Source organism: Berkeleyomyces rouxiae, assembly GCF_048999995.1.
Source record: "Berkeleyomyces rouxiae strain 22BRR77 chromosome Unknown BrBRR77_ptg000005l, whole genome shotgun sequence".
NCBI lineage: Eukaryota > Fungi > Ascomycota > Sordariomycetes > Microascales > Ceratocystidaceae > Berkeleyomyces > Berkeleyomyces rouxiae.
Window position 1 is genome coordinate 2,074,914 of NW_027396495.1, and position 24,874 is coordinate 2,099,787.

Consider the following 24,874-nt stretch of genomic DNA (forward strand, 5'->3'; position numbering starts at 1 on the left):
GTAGGAAACTCGGCTTTTATTTTCTTTTATTTATCCTCTATTCGCGCCTGTCGCCGTTTTGGGCATTTCCGACCTTCCCTTCTTGCCCTCCACTCTCCCGAAAAAAACACGCCTACGCTTCTCGAGACACTACTCATCTGGCTTAGCTTCTTCGCATTCGTCTGCCCTCTACTCAAAGGCGCCCGATTCCCGACGCCCGACACGCACCCCCGTCGCCTAAGCGCCGAAAAGGAACAAGCACGTAGTCCATCGTGCGCAAATCTGCACGCCGCATAATCCCGAGCTTTTTCTTCGTCTCGGCAGCCGGTCTCCAGCCTGTTGCCCTCGGTCAGCCGCTCATCAGCCTCCGCCTCCCTCGACCTGCATTGGCCTGTCCACGGCCGCCCCGACTCTCTGCTGCCTCAGGCGCCTCTTTATCTCGCGTGACTGCTTGGGTGCCAGACGTTTGGCGAGATCCGCCATCAGCCTTCCGCGTCAAGCTCTCGGGTGCCTTGTGCCTCAGTCCATCAGTCCAATCAGCTTGCGACGCGCGACAGCCACACCTCATTAATTGCGACTGACTGCGATCGCAAGCCCAAATAACTTCATCGCATCTGCCTCTGCCTCCACTATCTCCATCGTCCCCGTGTTCCTTCTCCAGCCATCTCGGTCTGGTACACATTCTGTGGCCCATTGGCTGCCGCATATCACGTCGCTACTCTGACCTGCTAACTGCCTGTCCGTTTGGCTACTGCGCAGCCCTTGCTTGAACATCAAAGTCGCCAACCGGATGATTCGCATCTGTAATCCGCCGAAATGAGCGCTTGGATGAACGAGTCCCCCAACCACAATGGCAACGGCTTCCCGCTTATGACCGACCCTTCTGCCGCCCCATCTTCCGAGGTCATGATGGATCCGTCCGCCTTCATGGGTAGTCCTGCCCAATTCAACCAGCCTTCTGCCGCTGGCGCTGCTGGTGCCGCCACCCAGTTCCCCGGCCAACCGCCTAACATGATGACCATGGGAAATGGAGCCGGCCCCATGCGCTACGCTTCGCCGTCCGCCTTTCAACATAATGCATACCAAACCAACCCCGTGGTGCCCTCGAAACGTCCGCGCCCGCGTGATGATAGCATCGCCGGCTCGCCTCGCCCTAACCCAGGCATCATCCCGACCACGCGTTCGGATACCCCGACCCAGCAACAGCAGCCGCCGCCGCCGCAGCCGTCGCAGCAAAATCAACAACACCCACAGCAACAGCAGGCCTTCAATACCACTTCTGCTTCCACCAATTCTGCCCAGTTCCCGACTTCTCAACCGCAAAACCCCTCGTCGCAGGCTTCGCCGTACCCACCTCATCTTGGCCACAATGGCTCAACCAATGCCACGCCCTCCCCCATGATGTCCAATCAACCCTTGCGTCCGGGCAGTGTCCCACAGCGCATGGCCACGGCATCGCCTCATCCGTTTTCGCCTAGTCACCAGCAGCTCAACACGCAAGGCTCACCTGCTCCGTCTGATCATGGGACCCCTCAACCTCCCAATCCCTACATGCAGAATATGCAGCAGCAAGCCAGCTTTAACCCTACATTCAATGCTTCGTCGCCGTCTCAGCCGCGACCTTCTCCTGGTCCTTCACCGGCCTCTATTTCAGGCCAATCGGTACCGCAACAGCCTGGACAGCAACAAATGTATCAGCAGCCCCAGGCTCAGGGTCCACGCAACTCTATGGACCAACAACAAAAGATGGCTGCTGCGTATCAGATGAGACTACAGCAGCAATTGCAAGCCCAGGGCATGCCCCCGGCTCAAGCCCAAGCTCAAGCCCAGGCTCAAGGTAGACCCGGTAGCATGCCTCCGTCTCAGCCTCCTCACCAGTCAGCTGGCATGATGAATGGCCAGCCCGGGACCGGAATGCGTCCGCAGCAGCGACTTCCCCAGCGCTTTGACCCAGAAGTCTTCATGAAAAACCTCATTGGCTTCTGTGTATCGCGTAATCTATCGCTTGACAAGAATCCCATGATTGGGTCCCGTCATATTAGCCTGCCTGTTTTGTTTCAACAGGTTCAGAGCCGCGGCATGTACAAAAATGTAACTGCGACTAACCAATGGCCACATATTGCTCAAGCATTGCAGTTCCACCCTGCCCAGGTTCCAACCGCGCCACAGGTCCTCAAGATGATTTACGAGCAAAACCTCCTGACATTTGAAGAAGCTTGGGCAATAAGCCAGCGTAAAACGCCTGGCCAGGGACCTCCTAGTGTTCCTGGTACACCAACCATGCCTGGACAGGGGATTTCACAACAATCACATCTGCCGCCCCAGCACCACCAACCCCAACCACACCCGCAAGGCCCTCCGCACATGGTGCCCTTACAGGGTCCTCCAGTGACACCATCTCATAACTCAAAAGCTCCCACCAACCCTAGCACGCCTCAACTGCTAACGACCGGGGCACCCTCTACACACGGTCAAGTCCCCGGCCAGCCGATACCAAACCACTCGCGTGGTGTGAACCAGCGCCCTGGAGATCTTATACCTGGGACCGCTCCAGGACAGCCTCCTTTCTCCAACATCGACCATGAAACGGGTGGTCCGTCTGGTGCTCCCAGCAATCTTCCCCATGGAATGTCTATTTCAGAGACACCTCCTAATCATGTTGTTGGCAACGGTGAATATATTCCGCGCAGTCGGGAGATTGGAACATGGGGTCTTCTAAACCTTAGTACCATGAACAACATTGGGTTCGATCTTGAGCGCATGAGACCCGATTACCCACCGGTTCAGGAGCTTGGTCATATCGACATTGCGGCTCTTACACGTAGCCTACAGTGTGGAATGCATAGCGAGATCCGGGTGGCGCTGGATACACTCGTCGACGTCTCTGCATCAATGCATCAGCTGCATGTCATTCACTTGCCATTCTGCGAAGATTTGGCTGACGCTTTGGTTGGCTGCGCGGAGGACCAGGTTGAGGTCCTACTCACCCACACCAACCAAATACGCGACGAGATTGAGTTGCCAACTTACGAAAAAATGGTACGCATTACCAAGGAGGATTCCTTCCAAGTCGTCGATACACCTAAATTTGGTACTCCCGAGTACGACATGCAGCGCGCAGTTGATCGATTGATTTGCATCTTCAGCATCTTCCGTAACCTCTCATGTCCCGGTGAAAACAACCCGAATCTGGCGCCACTTGCCGACGAGTCTGTTATCAACCTGATGTCTTGTATCATTCGATACATAGGCACACGTGAACACTTCTTGCGCACCAACATAAATACTCTGGACTTTTTTAAGGATTGTATTATCATCTTGTCCAACATCGCTACATCACTTGAGATTGGCAGCCGTGAAAACGCCTTGTCTCTGTTACATCTTCTTTTATGTTTTGCGCCATCCCCTACACCCGAGGAGCAAGATGGGACTACATTCTTCCCAAGCTACGACCCAATGATTCACCCATATCTACCGCACGCTGTTGATGCCCTTGCAAAAACCCTCGCACGCGATGAACCCAACCGATCACATTTCCGAGCCATATTTTCCACGGAACAGGCAATTTTACGCGATCCTCTCAACATCTTAACCCGCGCTTTTGGTCTTGCGATTTCGCCGGTGCCAGACTACTCCAAAGATGCCCGGCAACCCGTCATAGCGACAATCGTCGAGTGTCGCAAGCCCTTTTTGATGCAAGGTCTCCTCGCTGCTGAAATGCTACTTGGAATGGCCCCAAACCACGAGACACCTCTTGTGAAGTCTTGGCTGTCGCCAGCCAACGGCATTGCGCCAAGCCTACTGCATCTTTCACAGTTCCTCGGGTCTCAGTATGATCTTCAGGCTCGACCGACGACGGCTCGTGGCGCGCCCCCGAGCAGAGACGAGTCACTCATCTACCTCGTTGTCCTTGTCGTTGGAGTCCTAAAAAAGATGGTCGAGCGGTCGCGTGATCCCAATGACACACACAAGGCGGTGCCTGTGGAGAGCCTTCCCAGCAAAGATATGCTAATCAACACGCTTTCGTTTGTAGCACCTGAGTGGACAAAGGAGGGTGTGGTGCAGCAGATCATGGCACTTTCTACTCTGTCGCTATAATGTCTGTCCCCATGCACTACCATATGATACGAAGGGCTTTCTTTATTTTTCTTCCCGTTCTTGTCTCGAAACTGGCGGAATGCATGAACGGTCATGGAAAGAGGTGGAACTTGGCTCGTTGTTCATTACCCATTTGTTGTTTTCTTGTCATGTACTTTCTACCCTCTGTTCCAATCATGGGCAGGATGTCGTTCATTTTGGGTGTTTCTGGAGGTGCTTCGTGTTGATATCTGTCCTGGACAACATTGTGGCTGTTTTTTTTTCTTGGTTCTGTTACTCGTCCTCATCGGCCCCTTGCATCCTGTGCTTATTATTTTCTCTTTTTTTGCTTTATTACGCCATAGTAACTTGCTTTGCTTTTCTCTCGGTTCCTAACGACGTCTACGCTGTAGTTGATGTGCCAAGTTGTTTATTGTATTAACCTGTGCCAGTAGTAGTATAGTGGTACAAATACATGTGATGAAGTACGCTACAAAGGTGCGCTACGTAATATGATGTGTTGTGATGGTAATAGTACAAGGCGGCTAGCCTTAAGCGCCATGCGCGCCAATGAATTTGGCAATTTGCCAGAGCAGAATTTTTACATAAGTCTTTGGTTTGTTGTGCTTAGAAGCCCTGGTTGGCACAGAAAGACTTTACTTTCGCCATATGGTGGCCCTGTATCAAAGATAGTTAGAACGAAGCACACGGACACTGGCAGTAGATGTCGTTGAATAGACTGGCCGCACCTTGATGTGGATGTGGTTAGTAACAGGGTTGATTTTGACATCGTCGTTGGATAGTTCCAAAGCTTGTTGAAGGTCCTTTTTCAAGTCCTGTGGGCTGCCCTCAATCCGTCGGATGATAGTGGTATAAGCCTTTGATGAGCGCTGTTGGTTGAGATAGACGGGGAGGTTCTTGGAGGCAGTGCGCAAAACTGTGTACGTCTTTTGCGTAGATCTATCGGTGGTGGGCTCTTTGGCGGCCAGAACGCCGGGGATGGCGAGGGTCTCAGTGGCATAGGTACGTGTTGACAGCAAGGCGACAGCGGCAGCGGGGAGTCTAGCGACTGAGGCGGCAACCGGACGGGCAGATCCCAAAATAGCAAACATGATTTAGGGTAGAGGCGAAGTTGGCGGAACAAGAAAATGTGAGAGCCGGGTTGGGGAGGAGATCGCACGTCGTTACAGCTGCTACCAATCACCAAGTTGCGCTAAAGCTGCGCCAGGGCAAAGCTCTGTGGTTCAGACCGGCTAAACAACGGGTGTATGTGAAGTGTAGTCGTTGGCTGCACGTGATGCTGCACGTGCACCAAGTCTGCCCCAGCGCGCACCCAACGATGGCGGCTTGTGTGGGTAGAGAAAAAAAGAGTGGAGCTCGGGTCCTAGTCAGCATACAGCAATAGAAGCCGCCATCGCAAAAACGGCAAGCGAAAAGGAGGGGCTTATACGTTGGCTTTTCCCCACCATCAGAATTTGCGTCTCTGTCTTTGAATTTCTATCTCTTGCTCGCGCCTCACTCAAAATTCAAGGCCATTGAAGTGTGTGAAAGAAAGTCGGTGGGATAAATTAATTGTTTTTCAGCTTCTGTCTTTCTTAATTAAATCACGAGGGGAAAAAACCTTTCCTTGCTTTTTTTTCTTTTTTCATAGTGGAAGTCAAGTGTTGATAAGATCAGCACAAAAAGTCATCCATCCCACTTTATCGACCGCTTTTTCTTTCTTCCTTCTCTCCTTCTTTGACCCCCGAACGCCGCCCGCTCCGCCCGACCTCACCTCCTCCGTTCTGCGCACAATCCGTCACCATGGCTGTCGACACCACCCCCTCGTCCACCCAAAGCTATTCGCTGGTCGACAGGTTTGCTCCCCAGCTATCCCGCCATCTGTTCCTACATCTTATCGAGTTCGAGTCGCAGCGTGCGCAACAGAGCAACGATGAAACTGCTCAGAGAAACATCCTTGAGGCCAAGTTCGAACTCATGAAGGACACCAACATGGCCGACTATGTTGCCAACATGTACTGCCAGCTGCATGGCGTCGATGCCGCCCCTGAGGAGTACGCCCAGAAGCGCCAGTCGGTCCTGGCTCAGCTCGAGACCAGCGAGGCCGAGACCTCGAAAATCTCCATGCTTCTGATGCAGGAGGAGGTTGTTGACGCCTTCCGTAGTGACAAGGTTGCCAATCTCCAGTTCCTGGAGAAGAACCACGGTGTATGTAAAACAAGCCACCATTTCACAACCCAACAGGGCCTACCTGGCTACTGATCACTCGCTAACTGTCTCCTCCAGGTCACCATCGAAATGGTCAATGGTCTCTATGAACACGGCATCTTCCACTTCCGCTGCGGCAACTACGCCGATGCTGCCGACCTCTTGTACAAATTCCGCATTCTGTCCACTGACGATGACATGGTCTCCAAGGCTACCTGGGGTAAGCTGGCATGCGAAATCCTCGTGACCAACTGGGAGCAGTCCTGGGAGGAAATCACCAGAATTCGGGAAATCATTGATTCCAAGTTGTTCAACAACCCCCGCGCCCAGCTCGACCACCGCACCATGCTGATCCACTGGTCGCTCTTCCCTCTCTTCAACGACGACAAGAACCGTGAGCCCATCCTGGAAATGCTGCTCAGCCCCAACTTCATCAACACCATCCAGACCACCTGCCCCTGGATCCTGCGGTACCTCGTTGCTGCCGTTATCACTGGCCGTAACCGTGCCCGCAGCTCTAGCGTCCACCAGAAGCAGATGAAGGACATTGTGCGCTATGTGCGCCAGGAGCTGTACGAATACCAGGATCCCGTCATCGAGTTCATTAGCGCCCTCTACCTTGACTTCGAGTTTGACGCTGCTCGCGAGGCTCTGCGCAGGAGTGAGGAGGTTTGCCAGAACGACTTCTTCCTGCTCAACAGCACCGACGCCTTTGTTGAGGCTGCCCGCCACCTTATCTGCGAGAGCTACTTTAAGGTGTCAAGCCTCGTCAGCATTCGCGATCTATCTGAGAAGCTTGGTCTCAACCCTGATGACGGTGAGAAGTGGATTGTTAAGCTGATTTACGAGAGCCGGATAGACGCCAAGATCGATGCCCAGGCTGGTACCATTACTATTAACCAGCCCCAAAACAACGTGCACCAGCAGATTGTTGAAAAAACCAAGGGTGTGGTCTTCCGCACCTCTGTCATGTCCACTGCTCTGAGCAAGTAATAGACGTTTCGTTTTTCCTCTTCTCCGTCTACCTATCTCACTACTTCTCTCCTGTTGATACCAAAGAAAATAGGGAAGACGTGCTTTTGTTTTGTTCAACTTCTCGGGGGGCGCCTCACCGTGTCTTCTCTAGTTAAACTCCCCTTTCCCGTTTCACCCCCCATCTTCCCATGGGCTTTCCGTCGACTCTTCTGCGTCCTGCTTTACCTTTCATCCTTTGTTTTTTTTCTCTGTTACACTACTCATGTTGCCTGTGCGGCTCGCTACTATTTCGATTCTTTTCTTACTTTGTTATGCGTCACGTCTGTTTTTTTTCTTTTTCCCTGTGTCCGCTTAAATCTGTTCTTCGCTTGCTTTGCTCTCATCTGCCGTCTTCTTTTTTACTTTGCTTTTTGTCAAGAGATCTGGGCCAAAAAAAAGTTGGGTGTGGTTGTGAGCTCTCGAGCCGAAATTCGGTTAGGGTTTATTTCGATGCACATGAATCCGGAGTTTTGTTCTTTGGGGACGATGTGAAATGAATACACCAAAAAAGAGGAAAACGGAAAAGGAAAAGTTTGGAGGGTATGTAATTTGTTCTTTGAATGAATTAAAAGTGAAAAAAATCATTAAACTTCTGGTGTGCTGTTGACGGTAACTATACAGTTCAAGTATGTATATGATGTGCCCGTGTAGTTGCAAGAAAGCTGGTGTATCACCACTGGTCCCCATGGCTAATACTGTGACGTAAAGCAGGGCAAGAATTTCTCATGATTGTTTTATTCGTAGTCATCATATCCCTAAATGGAGTATGTATACCGTCATTGATACGCCACTTTCACACAGACCACTCACATACCACCTGAGATCACCTGCGCCTTGAGTGTTTGTATCACTTCATCCTTGACCCACCACTCAGCCTGTTCTAACTCCTTCTTCTTGCGTGAAGTTTCGCGCGCATTGTGATCGCCATGATTCCGCGGGACTGCAGTCGGCATACTTCCGAGTTCCCGCATCCGGATGGCATCGCGGATATGGCCCCATTGGAATAGCATGCGCAAGCCCAGTAACTCGGCCCGACTGTTTCCAGAAGTGTTTTCAAGTTCTAGGCGGGAGTCGACTGGTGATAAGTGTAGAGAGCCAGTCGCGCCATCGCCACTGCCGGCATGCGAATCCAAAATCGTTGCACGGTCTGCAGACGAAAAATGCTTAAGAGTGTCAAGCGAAAATAGCCACGACAACGGGTCTTTGGATTCCATGCTGTTGACAACTCCGCCAACTGGTGCACCCATTGGAGTCGGATAAATACTATCTAGCTGAATCGATGTCGACGCAAAGACATTAAACGGCGCGTCGGCAGCAGGTCGGCGACGGAGATGAATTGCCCCTGTTTCAGAGAGGGCTGTTGCCATCTTGGGGTTGGCTAAAAGGTCGATCTCAGTGTCCCAATAGAGGGGCCCACCATGGGTGCGGATGCTTGCTATCTCGTCTAATGGTGGCAAAAGGCACGGTGTTGTCTTGACAATTGTATCGCCTAGAGAAGATGCGTCGCGTGTATCTGCGGCGCGTGAATGTGGGCGAACCGGCAGTCCAGCCCCAGGCTTGAGAGTGATACTCACCGGCACACCAACAACCTCACTTGAAGCGATGTCTCGGACAACTACACAGCGACCCTCAACACCAAGAACCCATAGATGACGGAAGGCCTGTAGATGTGCCCTGTTATCCATGACGGTTGCAGGGAAAACTGGATAGAAGGCTACTAACAAAGACGCCGAAGCTAGGTTGCTTTTACTGAGAGTCATGGACCCACAGCCCAAAAACAAGAGCCCAATTGCCATGTGGGCTGCCATATGAGATCCATACGGGATATCTGGATCGGTGCGCCCATGGAGGGACCGAAGCCGTCGGAGTACCATGATGTCACCCGAGCCAGCCATAACACAAGCAGCTGAAAGCGATGTGATATCCTGACAGGTACGCAGAGTATGACGTGCAAGCTCCTCATCGTAGCAGCTCACTCCAAGATCAGCACCAGAGCGGCCTTTAGAAAGCTTCAATAAACGGCCAAAGTGGTCCAAAAAGTGCACGAGCAAATTGCGGGCTTGGGCATTTCCCGTGCCAGCAAAACGGAGGCCAATGGAGAAACACAAGCCACCTAGGATACTGTAGAATGCCAAGTCACTGCTGGTCAGACGAGTTGTGGTTGAAAGATCAACACGGCTGCGATAGGCTACAGGAAGACTATCTCGAATCCATTCCACAGTTGGGTGTATTTGCGACCACAGTATTACGTTTTTGGCTACCGTCCGGAGTAGTAAAAGATCGGGCCGGACGTAGTCAAACTGTATGACAGAATCAGGAACATCAACCTTGCGAGCCACCAAGGCGTCTTCTGTCTTCATGTGAATTAGCGCCAGTGCCATGATGGCTCCTGCGGCACTGCGATCCAACACATTGACAAGCTCAACACGCTTGGGAGCTGTTGCCACAGTCAAAAGTCTGTTTGTCACGTCCATGTCATGAAGACCCTTGAGATCTGCGCCTTTGGCAAGATTGATAAAACCCAAGGCGAATCCAGCGGCAAGTCGATAGCCTTCACTGCGAAGGGTATCTGAGCTAGCCTGGATGTTTTCTCCATCGGCCTCACCCTCCCACTCAGGGCTATGTAAGACTTCGGAAAGCATAATTTCACTCATGCGTCGGTGCTGAGTGTTATAGTAAAGCAATCCAATGCCCATAATTCCGGTGGTTTGAGTCAAAGGTGAGAGGTTCAATTCAGCGGATCCCTGAGGAAGCATGCGAGTCACATGCACGGACAGCAAACGAGTGATTAGCGAGTCCATAGTCCCTAGATGGGATGCCGCAAGACCCAACAGCAAGCCAATCGATGTCATGTTATGTTTCGGTGTAAGGTACTTGAAAGATACCCATTTAGCAACATTCGTGAGGTGGCCATTGAGACCTAGCGCTAGTAGAAAGCCGGCATGTCTATTGCTGAGGTCTTGACCTGGCTTATTATATAGGATCCACGAGTTGTCAATACCCTGGGCTTTTGGAGATATGGAAAGACCAGCAGCTGCTCCCTGATGGAAGAAGCTCCAGCAGACCTTTTCTTCAGTGAAGAGCGTGCGGTCGACTCCAACTGTGACATTGACAGGCTTTACAATGCAGTTCAAGTTGAAGCCAATGATGTTTGTCTTCTGTGTTGGCAATGGGAAGCGGAGGCCATAATACAATAGACCACGGCCGGCCGGAATTGCAAGTGTGCTCAGGGCAATTCGAGCAACCATGTCTTTCTGCCTCTCAAGATAGACACTTTCGGTCCAACCAGGCTGTGGTCGGAGAATAATGGTACGCGCGCGGACGGTAGACATCAACTCAAGTGCATCGTTGAATCGCCGATCTTGCCGGAAAAGGTTACGAATAATTGCTTGGTGTTGCGCCGCCGCCGCATCTGTGTCTTCTTGGGCAAGCCCAAGGCCTTCATCGGCATTTTTGCAGAGGAGCTGCATGTCCCATGTGGCAGAATGGGAAACGGGTGTCTATAAATAATGGTTAACTTTGAAAATGACATACTAGTTTGAGGTTTTACATACATTGCGCGGGCGTGGCTGCTTTCTCTGTGAATTTGAAGTTGAAGTCTTCTTGCGATCACCAGATTCAAGAAGTAAGCCAATGTCGGAGCGATTTACCAACATTAGCAATTCCTTTGACCAGGTAGGGGGTGGGAAAGCTTGACACAAGGCAATGGGGTCTTTTAGAAGAGTCAGGACAGCCTCTGGCAAAGTTTCCAAAGCTGCGTTGCTAGTAAATCCCGCTTTATACATGGCTTCGACCATAGTAGTAAATGAACAATTAGGTCGCAGGAGGTTGAAAAACGAGCGGAACTGGGTTGTTCGTGGAGTAAGAGAGGCAGCAAACAATCGCAGCGCTGAGTTAGCGGAATGCACAGACGATGGTGTTTGGGCTGTTTGAAGGACATCAATTAGACTTGGAAACGTTGCCGTACGGTCACCTTGGAGTCGGTTCTGGATCCAAGTCAAGACACAGAGGTTGGTGTCGGGGCACGGCATCTGTGTAGGGAGTATAACTTCTATAAGAAAATAAAATATCAGTACAATGCTATGCCGAAAGGCGAATTCTTGTGGAGGAGTAGAAGGCCGGAAGATGAAGATTCTGCTGAGTTTCGGCACGCAGGGTTAGCATACCGTTGTCGAATCTCGGATCGATATCCTCCTGGATGTCAATCTCATAACCAGAGCTAGCACTCAAGGCTTTCCAATTAAACCACCTCGACACTTGTGTTAGAAACACACATATTCCGGCTCTGCTATCTGACCCAGTTTCAGGTATGCTTATATCAAGCTTCTGTTCTTCGGCTAGCAAGTGAATGCCGACCAGTATGTTTCTACCAGCGACAAGACGGCGTTCTTCTTGCAGACCTGATGCTGTGGGAAGGTATCCATTTAGGCCAAGCATCATTTTTCCCGTGGCACTGATAAGAAAGCGCCTGGAATAGCGAATGTGCGAAGTCATGAATGGCTCAGGTCTGGCCTCGACGTTGTTGGGCAATGTGGACTCCATTGCCCAAGACCATGTCGGGCCCGTCAGCCAGTGCGGTGCATCAGCGCCATTCGGACTAACGTACATCTTCATAGCGGTCCAGTTGGAAGCACTGCTTGATGTTTTCGACTCTATGGGATTCTGGTACTGGCCTCCTGGTGTCGAAAGTGACTGGGGAAATGTATCAGCAGCAGTATTTGCATTATTAAGAGACATGAACATGGACAGCAAAAGTATCATTAATGCCGACCATTCCCGATCAGCGACTTTGATATTCTCGATCTGTATCCATTGCATGATCTGCCACCAGCCGCAAAGGAAGGTCTCGCCTGCAACATCAGCAACCACAATACGACACACATTTAAAATGTCTCGTACTTGACGGTTCACAGGCTGAAGCTGGATTCTCAACTGATGCACACGACCTATTTTGTCGACAATGTCAACAAGTCCTGCAGTATGATGCGGCCTAAAGCTGGCAATGTCGTTCACTAGGAGGCCCATTCCCTCGGGGAGGCAACTAATAGTACGCTCATCAGCTTGACCAGTATATTGCAGAGACCTCAGGTGATCCACCATGAGCACTGGGATTGATATTGTCGTAGGCTTACTCCACGGCGCTTGGATAGAAAGCTCTAGGCCGCCTTCATGCCTCTCGGAGAGTATAAGCATCATGTCCACATCTCCATCAACCAGTTTACACGAGTCAACCACCCCAGGTGCACGGCGGACCTCGACACCACCAAGGGTCAGGGTATCTAGAGAGTCGGCTGCTCGAGCATGCCGGTTAATCTCCAAGGTTACTAGATCGAGCTGGCGCTCGGCTAAATCTTGAATAATCATCATGAGTGATATGCTGCCGGTTCGGCGAGAGTGTGATGGTGGATAGACTATGGTAAAGATTCGTGGTAATGACTCTAGAGACTTGCCCGAGTATCTTAAATTTGCCATCGTAAGACTACTCACCGGAATGGTCTTTATTTTGGAAAACGACAATTCTTGTGCTAGTCCATCAAAATCATGGTCCTGGAGTCCCATGTTGTGGAAGCTATTGCCCTCGAAATCGGGCCCTAGACGCATGTCTTCAAGCAAATTATCGACATTGACATCCAATAGGCTGTTTAGACTGGGATGGATAGATTGGCCGTATGAATGGGCTCCGCTCAGCCTACTATGACTATGAAATGACTCCAGTCTTTTGACCTGGCTACTCTCAGCAAAAACGGATCGCTCCTGAGATGCGGGCATATCAACGCGAGCTAGGGAACTGAGACGCTTAGACTGGCGTCTTGTGATAACAGGGTCCCTTTCCCTTTCTAATGAAGCTACAAAGTTGACTTGTTGCTGTTGTTGGTGTTGTTGATGATGAGCGATATCCTTTTCGACAACCTTTCTCGTGCGTTTTCCGGGCAGTGGTACTCCAAAGCTCTCTCTGAAGCTACTCCGTACTGGTGTCTTGACATCTGCAGCCGTTGAAGCTACTGTAGATGCGGCATAAACAGGCGCCATGGAGCTTCTGCGACGGTCGCCCTTGGAAGGCGCAGTAGCCTTGGCAGTCTTCGTGAACGCATCGACAGTGGGCAGGTAACGTACCCGCCAAATAGAGTAGGCTGCCGTCTCTCTATTCACAGTAATGGCGAGTAACAAGGGCTCACAGCCCTGAAGCTGGGGCGATGAAACGATTTGTATATCAACAATCTCCTCTCTAGTCTCCAGACAGGTTGGACGTGAGGGCGGCATGGCCTTTCGTTTGTCAGCCACAAGAGGCTCGGGATTAGTCACAACCACCAGACCCAGCTCAAGAAGAGGATCAAGTAGTGTCACAAGGCGTGGCCAATGCGATGAAGGTGTTTCTGTAGAGGGTTGATTCATGATCCCCAATGTCGAGCCTAAACGCAAGGGCAGTGTTGGAGGCTTGCCTAGCGCTTCTACCGAGAAACCTGCCCGTGTGGGTGTGGGAGGGTCAAGTGAGAATACGGGCTGTGATGATGTGAACGAGTTTGGTGGCACGCGTGGAAACCGGATATTGGCAGCAGTACCACCAATGAGATCCTGTTGCCTTTTCCGCTGGATCAAGAGACCCTGAGGCAAGGCCCGGGCAGTCTCAACCTCGAAGGGCATGTGAACGATATGACTGGCACCGGAGAGGAAAAATATGTGGGCCTGAGTCTTTAGGAAAACAACCAGAGCCTTGGACAGCTTTGGCAAGCGTTTGGTTTTGCTGTGCTTGCTCGTGCCGCCATCGGAAGCCTCCTTGTAAATAGAACCTTCGGCTTTGGTAGGAAAGTAGGTAAACAGAGCCTGTCGGATTTCTTCCTTTTCAGCGGAGAAATCAAAGGTCTTGCAAAACACATTGCCACGTGACCACACCACGGCATGTGATGTCACAAGCAGCTCATCTTGGACGGGGCTTTGGGCTGTGTCATCGAGAAAGGTATTCCAAGTATAGCTGGAAGGCGGGGCATCTGCGGGGAGGAGAAGCTCGCTAATGGCATATTGGAGGCCGGCGGGCTGATGCAGACCCAGAGATGTGATTTGTGCCATGTGATTTTGACATAGAGAGGCGAGACGGACCAGGTTTCGAACGTAACAGATAGGCGAAGCACTGGGCGGATCAGCGCACTCGGGAAGAGACACAGGGTTCGGCGGGAGGTCTCGGCGGCAGGGAATGCAAGGAAACAAAGACCAATGATAGGCTGTTTATTGTTCTAACTAGTGCTGAAACTGGAGCTGCGATTGCGGCGCTGCTGCGGACGGGGAGCGATCAGAGCAGCAACTTATTCACCGGCTGGGAGAAACGGTCGAATATGGAGAGTTTATTCAAAGCAAATCTCGCCGATGATCTTATCAAAAGTAAGTTCCAAGGCCGCGTTGATTGGTTAGACGCGTCTAGGGAAGAGCTGAAGAGCGAAGAGTGGAGAGCTTGATATACATAACCCTAACATTGTGCTCTTCCAACCCTATAAGTCACTCCGCCACAATGAGCTCTCATGTTCCCTGTGGCGTCAATCTCTCCTGGCCACACCCTGATCTCTGTTTATCGACTGACGTAACTTAGCTTGCTCATCGCTTGACTCGACCTAATTTCTCGAACTATCATCAGCCCCCCCGAAATTCACACCGTTTCTGCGTTCATTTTGCTGCGCTTCAAGCTCCCGTTTTTTGTTTCTTTATTTCATCGCCCTCAGTTTGCTTATTGTGCTTTGTGTTTGTCAGCAGCGCGAACTGTGATACCCTCCGAAATGCTGCGCTGATTAGTCCGCCTGGAAGTGAAGCCCTCTTGATTCCCGCTCTCGCTTTCACGCGCCCCCTCCCATTTTGACGCGCACACTCTCTTCCTGGAATATAGTTTGCATAAACCAGCGCCCTCTTTCTCATGGTTCCCTCAGGATTTAGACCTGGGCTTTCTCCCAACAGTAATGGTCACAGCTACCAGCCAGCTAGCCCTCACCCTGTGATTGAGCTAGACGCAGAAGGACCTCCACAACCCGAGTCGCAGACAGCGGGACCAGAACTAGTCTCTGTTTCAGGATCTGATAACCCAGTAGAACTTGAAGTTTCAACACGACAGATGAGATCGAGCTCTGAAGACCATGCAGAAAATGAACCCACAATGCCTGCCGCAAGCAGCCCTACCAAGACAGAAAAACTTCTAGTTGTGCCGTCTGAAGCATCCCAAGAGCAATTAAACACCAATCAAAACCAGATCTCAGAGGCTTTTCCAAGCTTGAATCTTACAGCGCACATGGCCAAAGACAGTCCAGTAGTCAAGAACCAGTCACGAGATAGCAACAGTGGCGGAGACGAGGGCAACGATTACGAGACCAATAGGGAAGAAGACGACGACAATGGTGAAGACGATGAAGATGATGTGGACGACGATCAGTCCACCGAAGAGGACTCTACAGACTCAGAAGAATCTGAGGACTTTGAGGAAGAAGAGCCCCAGCTCAAAACAGCCCGCCTAACTGCCAACCTCGGCCCTGTCTATCGCAACGGTGATGCGACAAGTGCATTTCTTGTTGGAAGTGACAAAATGATAGTAGGAACACACAACGGAAATATTGTGAGTCAAGAACCTCGTGTCTTATGTGCCTGGGTAGGCCTACGCTTTTATTAAATCTTTAGCTAATTACTTCCTTTCTACCATAGCATGTCCTCCAGCTTCCTACATTTCAGAGTGTACGGGTATATCATGCCCATTCCGCCTCAGTTACAGCCATATCAGTCTCACCTTTCCCACCGCCGATTCTTGCCAATCCGGAGCTCGGTAATTTTACGTCCGTTGTACCCTCCACACTCATAGAGCCTATAAGACGTGCGAACTCTATAGCGTCAACTCAAACAACGACGGCAGCCTCAAGGTCCGCGACTTCACGAAATTCAGCACCCATACCAAATATACCCTCGAACAATATTTACATCGCGACATCTTCTACAGATGGTAACGTTTGCATCCAATCTCTTATTGACCCCAAAGATGTTCAGCTGCGAAATTTCGCACGACCGGTCCAGACTGTAGCGCTTTCACCAGACTACAAAAATGATCGTACATATCTATCAGGTGGACTTGCAGGTAACCTTATTGTCACTGTTGGTGGGTCGCCTGGAAGAAGTACCTCGACTACCATTGGTACTGCTGCTGCCACTGCTTCAGGTTGGTTGGGCTCCATTGGATTGGGTGCTGGCTCTGGACGAGATACCATTCTTCATAGCGGAGAAGGTCCAGTAAGCACCATCAAATGGTCATTGTCTGGAAAATACGTGGCATGGTTGAACGAATTTGGTATCAAGATTATGCGATCACGGCTACATATGGATGCTGCAGATGCCCCGGACGACGCGTGGAAGCGCATCGGTCACATTGACCGTCCACAAACTGAAGAGTGGGAGACCATGGCTAGTGTGTGGAAAGGCCGAGCTGAGTGGATTGACGAGAAGTCCATTGAAATGGAAACGGCTACACTAAACTCATTGAACAAGGTCAGCACGGCATCCGCTACCAACACCAGTACATCCAGAAGCAAAACCATTGAAAGACTAGTTGTTGGCTGGGGAGGCACGATATGGATTATTCACGTGCATCCTGGTACCATTGGCATCGGGAAACATGTTGGCGAACATATTCCTGGTTCGGCTGAGATTGCAAATGTGTAAGTCTGTGTGAGAACCTGCATTTAAACACAGTAAAGACTCTTGCTAACAAACTACAGGCTGCGAATGGACTGCATTATCTCTGGGTTTTCATTCTTTTCCGCCAACCTGCTTCTTGTTCTAGCCTTCTGCCACCCTGAGGATGATGATGAAGAAAGCGACAATGCAAGTAGTGGAAGTGATGAGTCAACTAAGGACAGGCCTCGGTCCGCGAGCGAGCCATCTGGCGGCATAAGGCGTCGCCAGAACAACAGGCCACCGGAATTGAGGCTTATTGACCTGGAGTCTCAAGTTGAAGTAGACAAAGTCGGCCTCATTCTTAGTCGTTATGAGCGACTTTCATGCAACGACTATTGTCTTGGGGTTCTACCTGCAGTCGAGGAGCCTATTGGTAATGCCTCCAAAGGTGCTTTGGAGACTATTGCTGGATTAGGCACTGATATGTGGAATGCAGCTACAAACCCCATGGCTCTGTTCAGCTCTGCAGCTAGTGTGGTTACTCGGGATAGCGACGATGCAGTATCCCGTGTTTCTAGTGCTACAAATGGATACTCAGGTACTGTGGCTGTTGGTACTACTAGCAGACCAAACACTGTCCATCCTAGCATGGCCAAACCTGGTATGAAGATCTTCATCCATAGTCCTTACGACTGTATCTTGGCTATCAAGCGCGACCTTGGTGATCGGTTAGAGTGGTTCCTAGATCAAAAAGAGTACCAACAAGCGTGGGAACTGTTAGACATCAACCCCGAGATTCTCAATATCCCTCTTGATCAAGCAAGTACAACGGGCGTATCAGACGATGACCATGCGCTGGATAGCAACTCTTCCACCACTGCCACCGCCACCGCCACTGGTTCAGCAAAGTCACTTTATTCACCCGCTGAGAAGGAGAAGCGCCGCATCGGAGAACTCTGGATCCGGTCAATTGTTGAGGCCGGTTGCTGGCGAGAAGCCGGCGAAGTCTGTGAGCGCGTTTTGACATCAGGTGATCGGTGGGAGAAGTGGGTATGGACATTTGCTGGAGCTCACAAGTTTGACGAGATTGTCAACCATATCCCTTCCTCACCTATGACCCCCCCGATCCCCCCGACATGCTACGAAGTGATCCTCGGTCACTACATTAAAACCGACAAACCCCGGATGCGCGATCTGCTCCTACAGTGGCCTACTGGGCTTTTCGACATTAATGCGATCACTACGACACTTGATAACCAGCTCAAGTTCCGCGATGTACGAGAGGACAGCATTGAAGCAGGAGAAGTTGGGCGCGATTGGCGCATCGTCGTCGAGTGTCTTGCACGATTGCACGAGGCCAACGGCCGCACGCGGGAAGCACTCAAGTATCATATTCGTCTTCACGATGCCGATGCGGCGTTCCGTCTCATCCGCCAGGGCCATCTTGCTGATGTGGTTGCAGGTGATATTCCTAGTTTTATTGGACTTCGCGTAGAACCAGGTATAACAGAAGAGAAGGACCTTGAGGAAGCGACAGCTGAAGCCATTACTCTTCTTGTTGATGAGGCACACCATGGCCTTGTCAAGCCCAATGTTGTTGTCAACCAGCTCATGACTAAAGACCTACGGCTGTATACATTTTTCTATCTGCGTGGGTTGTGGACAGGTGCCGGAGTCTGCGACACTGATGCAAACGAAAATGCGACTCCTCATGCAAATGGGACAGTCGATCGCCTTGTTATGGAGAGCAAATCGCTGGTTGACGAGTTTCCAGACTTGGCTGTGTCGCTCTTTGCCGCCTATGATCGTGAACTTTTACTTGCCTTCTTACGCACATCAACGTCATACGCTTTCGAAGCAGCTGTCAAAGAGTGTGAAAAGCGCAATTTTGATGATGAGCTCGTCTTTTTATATTCTAAGACGGGCGAGATGAAAAAGGCTCTGTTCCTTATCATTGATCGGTTACACGATGTTTCGAAGGCCATTTCATTTGCCAAAGAACAGGACGATCCAGATTTATGGGAAGATTTGCTAAATTATAGCATGGATAAACCGCGCTTCATCCGCGGTCTCCTGGAGCAAGTTGGAACAGCGCTTGATCCTATTCGCCTAGTGAAGCGAATCCCCGAAGGCCTGGAAATCGATGGCCTGCGAGAGGGCCTTGGCCATATGTTGCGAGAACATGAAATCATGTGCAGCATCTCCAAAGGCGTCGCGCGCGTTCTGAGAAGCGAGGTTTCAGGAGCGCAGAAAGACCTCCGTGTTGGCCAGCGTCGCGGCGTCAAGTTCAACACTGCAGCCAGTTATTCTTCCATGACAGAAAAGAGCACTGACTTGCTATCGGTGAATCCGCTAGTCGCAACAAAGAAGCATGACATTTTTGGCGACGAAGTCGAGGATGATCATCTTGAAGACACCGGCGATCATGCGCGTCTTTCGGCGCAAGTGCGGCCCGGGCATTGTGCCAAGTGTCATAATGCTTTTACTGAGTTTGAGGAGGAGACTCTTGTTGGCTTTGCATGCGGGCATATTTTCCACACCTCTCACTTACTTGAGATTACGCAGCCTGGCCGTCGGGTCGATAGAGACCTTGTTAACGGCATGGGCGACACCACGAGCGGAGGCTATCTTATTGGGTCCAAGGTGACACACGCACGACTGTTGCGAGGACGGATTCGGGGGGGATGTCCAGTGTGTCGTTAAGATTCAGTTAGTTGGCTCAGACAATAGGGCTGAGACCTTTTGATATCCACAGCAAAATAGCTATGCTCTAGTATGTACATGCACACTCAAGACCAGAAGCAAAAAACACAGCACTACATGTCTACCTGCCATGATTATGCTACCCGCACTACATGCAATCAGAAAAAACCGCGTCACAGGAGAGAGCAAGGGCACTTTTTGTTTGTTCTAGAAGACTTCTCCAAGCAACCAGAATGGCCCATCCAAAGTTGCTGACAGTCAGCTGTGCAAATTGCAGTGAGGCCGTCTCAAACAGGTACTGCGGCTAAGGCTCGGCAATCGCAGGGGATCCAAGCAAATGCACCGAGTCTGAAACACCAAGATAAAGTGTAATGCGTTAGCACGGGTTGGGGTAAAGCCGAATGCAATGCGGCTAGGTCTGATGGCCTTAACTTTGAGTTCTACGCCACTGTAAATCCTTAACCTCAAGTACATAGTCATGTGTCGAAGCGTGCAAACTACCACTACGCCAAAAAGACGAACGCTTATTTGGACTTGCTTACTCAGTAGGGCTTCTATCTTCCATTATGTACGCTGGGCTCTCTTTTGGCCACTGTGCTGTACGCTAACTGGGTAACTTGGCCTCTTTTGTAGTGATCCTAACAGCGATAGTTTGACATCATGCAACTATGCATGTGCACAAGCGTTTCACACCATCATGACTGAGAAAACTTTGAAGAATTGACACGGGCTAAGCAATAATGATCATTAATACAGTAAATGTTAATGTTTCAATGCATATTCTGTTAAATGATGTCTAACCACATGCCGAAAATCTAACCCTCATTCAAAAAAAAATATCGACAAGAAATGAAATAAAGAAAGCAAAAAAGAAGATGTGACTGCACTAGTCCTTAAACACGGCACAGCTTGGAGTCCTGGGCGTCCAGGTTGTCCAGAACGGTGTCGCTCATCTTCCACTTCTCGGAACCAACAGCGTGGTGGGCGTAGAAGACATCCCGGGGGTCGTACTTCTCCTTCAGAGTCAGGGCTTTGGCGTAGTTGGTGCCCCAGAATGACTGCTGGAAGTTGGGCTCGTTGTAGTCAGCCTCAGACATGTACGCACCGGCACCAGGGGAGATGTCGCGCCAGCTAGCAGTCCACTTGTTGGTAACCTTGTCGGAAATGATCTTCATGTCGTCCAGGCTGGTGGAGACATCCCAGGTGCCACCAACAATGCAGTGGAAGACGGTCTTTCTCCAGGCGGGGTTGACAGAGTTGTCGGGGGCAGAGCCGTCCTCGTGCTGAGGGGCAATATTGAAGCCAATGATCATACCGCCATCGTCAACAACGTCCTTGACAGCAGTGAAGGTCTTGTTGAAAGTGGTCTCGTCATCCCAGTTGCTCTTGGGCAGGAGGCGAGAGCCCTGGCGAATGTTGGGGGAGCCCCAGCTTTCCAGGGGGAAAACGGCAGACCAGGCAGAGTGGTAATCATCGTAGTGACCGTAAGTAGGGTTGGCCTCGATGCCAAGCTCCTTCCAGTAAGCCAGCAGAGGCTCGGTCGTCAGAGTCTTGAAGTCCTCCAGGGACGTCTTGGGCGCAAACCAAGGAGCAATAGACAGCATGAAGTCGCCGCCACCAACTGGGATAATGAGGAAGTAGATGTACATGCGCTTATCGTAACCCCACTCAACGAACTTGGACATGAAGTGGCGAGTAGCCTCCCACAGCTTGTCGCTGGTGATACCGGTAGCAGAAGAAGGGCCAATGGTCAGCTGCATAGTCGAGACCTCAAGCTTGGGCTGGGCCTTGACAACAACAGAGGTGACGACACCATAGGTGGAACCACCACCACCACGAACAGCCCAGAAGAGATCGGAGTTGATCTGGGCGGTGGCAGTGACAAATTCACCACTGGCAAGAACCATTTGAACAGCCAGAACGTGATCGGCAGCCATGCCGTAGAAGCCAGACAGGGGAGAGTGGCCACCACCCTGGATGTAACCACCCATGACACCGACGGTTTGGCCCTCACCACCGACAGCGGTGACACCGTACTTCTTGGCAGCAGCGTACAGCTCGTAGGCCTGGACACCGGCGCCAACCTTGAGAGCGGGGCCAGTGTAGCCGCCCTTGTTGTAGTTCTTGATGAACTGGATGTCCTTGAGGTTGTGGGTCCAGATGGACAGCGAGCCACCACCCGTAGACTTGGCAGCAAAATCGTGGCCAGTGTTCTTGATGACCAGGCGCAGGTTCAGGTTGCGAGCCACGTTGACGGCCATCTGGATCTGGTAGACCTTGGTGGCGTTGACGACGTAGCTGGGCAGACCACCGACAGTGCAGTGGCCATCACCGTGGCCCCAGATGGAGTTTGGCACACAGTTGGCGCCCTCGTACAGGACCGAGTTAATAGCGGTAGGATCGGCAGTCGAGATGTACGAGTCGTTGGACCAGTTGGCAGTGATGAAGTTGCACTTTTCGGCATTGTAGTTGCCAAAGTCTTGGTAGCAGACGGAAGCGATGGGCACGGTCTTGATGAGAGCGCCACCGGACAGGATGTTGAACACCTTCCACTCAAACTCGGTCGGCCAGAGGCTGTCACCGCTGTAGGTCTTACACTTTCCGAAGAGAGAGCGGCGCTCCAGGGTCTTAGGGTCGGTGTTGTCGAAGTCGTAGATGTCGGCGTCGGAGCCGTCCAGCTTGAGGTTGGCAATGGCCTCGGGGGTGATTTGCTCGGCCTCGTTGGGGAACAGAGGGAAGCTGGTCCCTTCAACTGTCGCAGGGACAGTCTCGCCCAGGGGCTCCAGAGTGTTGGCTTTGCAAGTCAGCGAATGCTTCTTATGCTGGTGTTGACGCGCTGCAGAAAAGAAAAACAGAAAAAAAAAAAGACTAGTTAGGCTATATCACACGGTTTCGACTGCCAGACGGGCTGTAACTATGCAGCTGTGGTTTTGACGAGCGATCGGGGACCGTGTATTGCGGTAGCAGGCGAGGACTCGGCCCAGATCAAGAAGTCTTGAGAACTGGTCTTCAAGCCAAACCGCGATACACAGCTGCGGGCACTTTCTTGTGAAGAGAAGAGGGTCCGCGAATGGGAATATAGCGCAACATGGGAGGGAGTGGGAGGTGGAGTGGAATACATACTGTCAACGGCAAAGGCGGCGGTCGCCAGCAGGGCCGAAGCCGAAAGCGCAAGCTTGTTAACCATGGTGAAATTAATAGAGGGAGAAGATAAACCAAAGCAAACAAGAGCCTCACAAGGAAGCAGAAGAAGAATGAAAGAAAAAGGTTGCGCTAAGGCTGAAAAGACCAGATGAGCGTGGAGAGGAAAAGAGCCCCAGATGGAGAAACAGATGACGCGGGCGAGGTCGCTTTATACAAGTGCAAGAAGGACTTGACGAAGAGGCTTGAAGTCAGTCGCTTAGTCCCAACTTCCGTGCCGGGCTTCTTTTCCAGACCACAACAAGGTTATCCCCCTTGTCATTTCCTCTTCGTTGCAAGCACTCTACGGACCCTTGTCCATCGCCGTCGCTAGTGCCGCGGTGGCAGTGGGGCAAGGCCATGGAGAGAGAAGAGCAGCAGCAAAGGCGTGTCCAGCAAGTCCAGTCCAGGGATGTGAGCCTGGATCAGAACGCCCCCATGGCAAGAAGTAACCACAGTGGCGCAGGGATCACAAACAAGGCCCAACAGAGACGCCGTTACGTTTTGGGCCATATTTCCTGATTGAGGTGGGTCTGGAGGCGTGCTGGCCAGGCGAGTAAACACAAGTGCATACAGACATACAAATCATACAAAGCATACAAAGCATACCGACAGACAGACCTGCGAGTTGCGTGTATTGTGGTGTAGCATAGTGTCGAGGGTCTGTATGTTGGGCTGTATTCTCTACGTCTATCCCGTCTAGATACACGGAGCGTCGGATGCCGCTGACCAAGCAAGCACACCCAAGTGCCAGCATACCAGCCAGTATCAGTTCCAATGGTCCCATCTGGGCCACCAGTCCGCTAGTCAGTCGCCTGCTTACAGAGGCATCCAAAGACATACCGCTTCCGCCGCGAGAGTCCTCGGCTCGCATGATGAGTCCCAGTCTGTGCTAGGCTCTCGGCCGCTACACACATATACATCCATACATGGGATAACTAGCCAACTAGCTATACCTACTTACACTCATTCTGTATGCTGCACCCGCCTTGACAAATACGACTTGCACCTGTTTGTCCAAGTCGAGTCAAGTCCTCCTGCCACGCTGCCGCCAGGAGCGCATGTCTCTCGCCCGAACTGCGTCTGCCTCTACGCCTTGCTTGTATCTGCTTCTTGGCCTCCATCTGCAGCTTCGACTGCATATATTGGCTGCAAGCTGCAATCTGCACGTTGCTCGCTGCACGTTGCTTATCACACGTTCATGCACACACGTGCTTGCGTGGTCTAACCGTGAACATAACGTCTTCTTTGCTGGCCTCGTGACAGTAACTACTAGAGGAGCGACGTCAAGTAGCGAGACCTGCCCAAGTAGACGCCAGCAACTCCATATCATATGCGTGTGTGACATGTCTTTACTGCATGTTCTTGGATATACATGCCCTCCTACCTGTAGTATCCTACCCAATCAATGTATTATTCCCGCATCTATGTACATACAACAATCATCAAGACACTCCTCCCCTCCTCTCTCTCTCTCTCTCTTTGGCTCAAAACATTTGCCGAGGCCCGATTATGGAAATTTCTCCCTCAACAGAGTTTTTTGTTAGCTGGTCTTCTGTGCGCAAATTTCTTCGGGACCTCAATCCATTCCTACGGCCGCCCCCCCCCCCCCCCCTTATTGTCTGCCGTATATATCACACACCCTCGTCTTCCTCCTCCTCCTCCTCGTGCTAGCTATACGCGCTTCACTCTGCAGTAATATGTACAACCTGGATTGTACCCTCCATCTATGGTCTAGATCGTCGTCCACTTCATCGCTCTTGTCTGCACGCCTGACATCATGCCACGAGATTTCCACCCCCCACAAGGCATTAGCACCACAGCCAGCGACCACTCACAGCACCCTGGGCAAGCAAGTCCTGAGAACAAAGAAGCCCACAATTCAAATACACTCGTGTTGATAACTCTAGTCCAGATTGTACATACATGTCCTCATTTTTAACTACTCTAGCTGACAAACCAGTGAATCATCATCTGTTCTAAACAACTTAAGCTTGGTGCCTGTATCAAGTTGGTCCACACTCTAGAATCTCTAAAGACTCTCGGACTCTTACTTGTGGCCTCCCGCCCCCTTCCCCAG

General features: G+C 51.2%; 6 protein-coding genes across 6 annotated transcripts; 3 read left to right on the forward strand and 3 right to left on the reverse strand.

Moving 5' to 3' along the window:
- Nucleotides 1-795: 795 nt before the first annotated feature.
- Nucleotides 796-4,077, forward strand: BROUX77_005745 (uncharacterized protein; the record flags this gene model as incomplete). The annotated part of the gene is made up of 1 exon (XM_073750652.1): nt 796-4,077. The coding sequence occupies one exon, from the start codon at nt 796-798 to the stop codon at nt 4,075-4,077; it is 3,282 nt and encodes a 1,093-aa protein (XP_073604631.1).
- A 606-nt stretch (nt 4,078-4,683) lies between these two features.
- On the reverse strand, nt 4,684-5,168 carry BROUX77_005746 (uncharacterized protein; the record flags this gene model as incomplete). The annotated part of the gene is made up of 2 exons (XM_073750653.1): nt 4,684-4,734; nt 4,806-5,168. The coding sequence occupies 2 exons, from the start codon at nt 5,166-5,168 to the stop codon at nt 4,684-4,686; spliced, it is 414 nt and encodes a 137-aa protein (XP_073604632.1).
- A 691-nt stretch (nt 5,169-5,859) lies between these two features.
- On the forward strand, nt 5,860-7,257 carry BROUX77_005747 (uncharacterized protein; the record flags this gene model as incomplete). The annotated part of the gene is made up of 2 exons (XM_073750655.1): nt 5,860-6,264; nt 6,343-7,257. The coding sequence occupies 2 exons, from the start codon at nt 5,860-5,862 to the stop codon at nt 7,255-7,257; spliced, it is 1,320 nt and encodes a 439-aa protein (XP_073604633.1).
- An 827-nt stretch (nt 7,258-8,084) lies between these two features.
- BROUX77_005748 (uncharacterized protein) lies at nt 8,085-14,343 on the reverse strand (the record flags this gene model as incomplete). The annotated part of the gene is made up of 3 exons (XM_073750656.1): nt 8,085-10,778; nt 10,833-11,329; nt 11,445-14,343. The coding sequence occupies 3 exons, from the start codon at nt 14,341-14,343 to the stop codon at nt 8,085-8,087; spliced, it is 6,090 nt and encodes a 2,029-aa protein (XP_073604634.1).
- Nucleotides 14,344-15,175: 832 nt separating this feature from the next.
- Nucleotides 15,176-19,614, forward strand: BROUX77_005749 (uncharacterized protein; the record flags this gene model as incomplete). Its single annotated transcript, XM_073750657.1, has 3 exons — nt 15,176-15,865; nt 15,952-16,952; nt 17,013-19,614. The coding sequence occupies 3 exons, from the start codon at nt 15,176-15,178 to the stop codon at nt 19,612-19,614; spliced, it is 4,293 nt and encodes a 1,430-aa protein (XP_073604635.1).
- Nucleotides 19,615-20,507: 893 nt separating this feature from the next.
- BROUX77_005750 (uncharacterized protein) lies at nt 20,508-22,801 on the reverse strand (the record flags this gene model as incomplete). Its single annotated transcript, XM_073750658.1, has 2 exons — nt 20,508-22,450; nt 22,738-22,801. 2 exons carry the CDS (start codon nt 22,799-22,801, stop codon nt 20,508-20,510), a joined length of 2,007 nt encoding a protein of 668 aa, XP_073604636.1.
- Nucleotides 22,802-24,874: the final 2,073 nt, after the last annotated feature.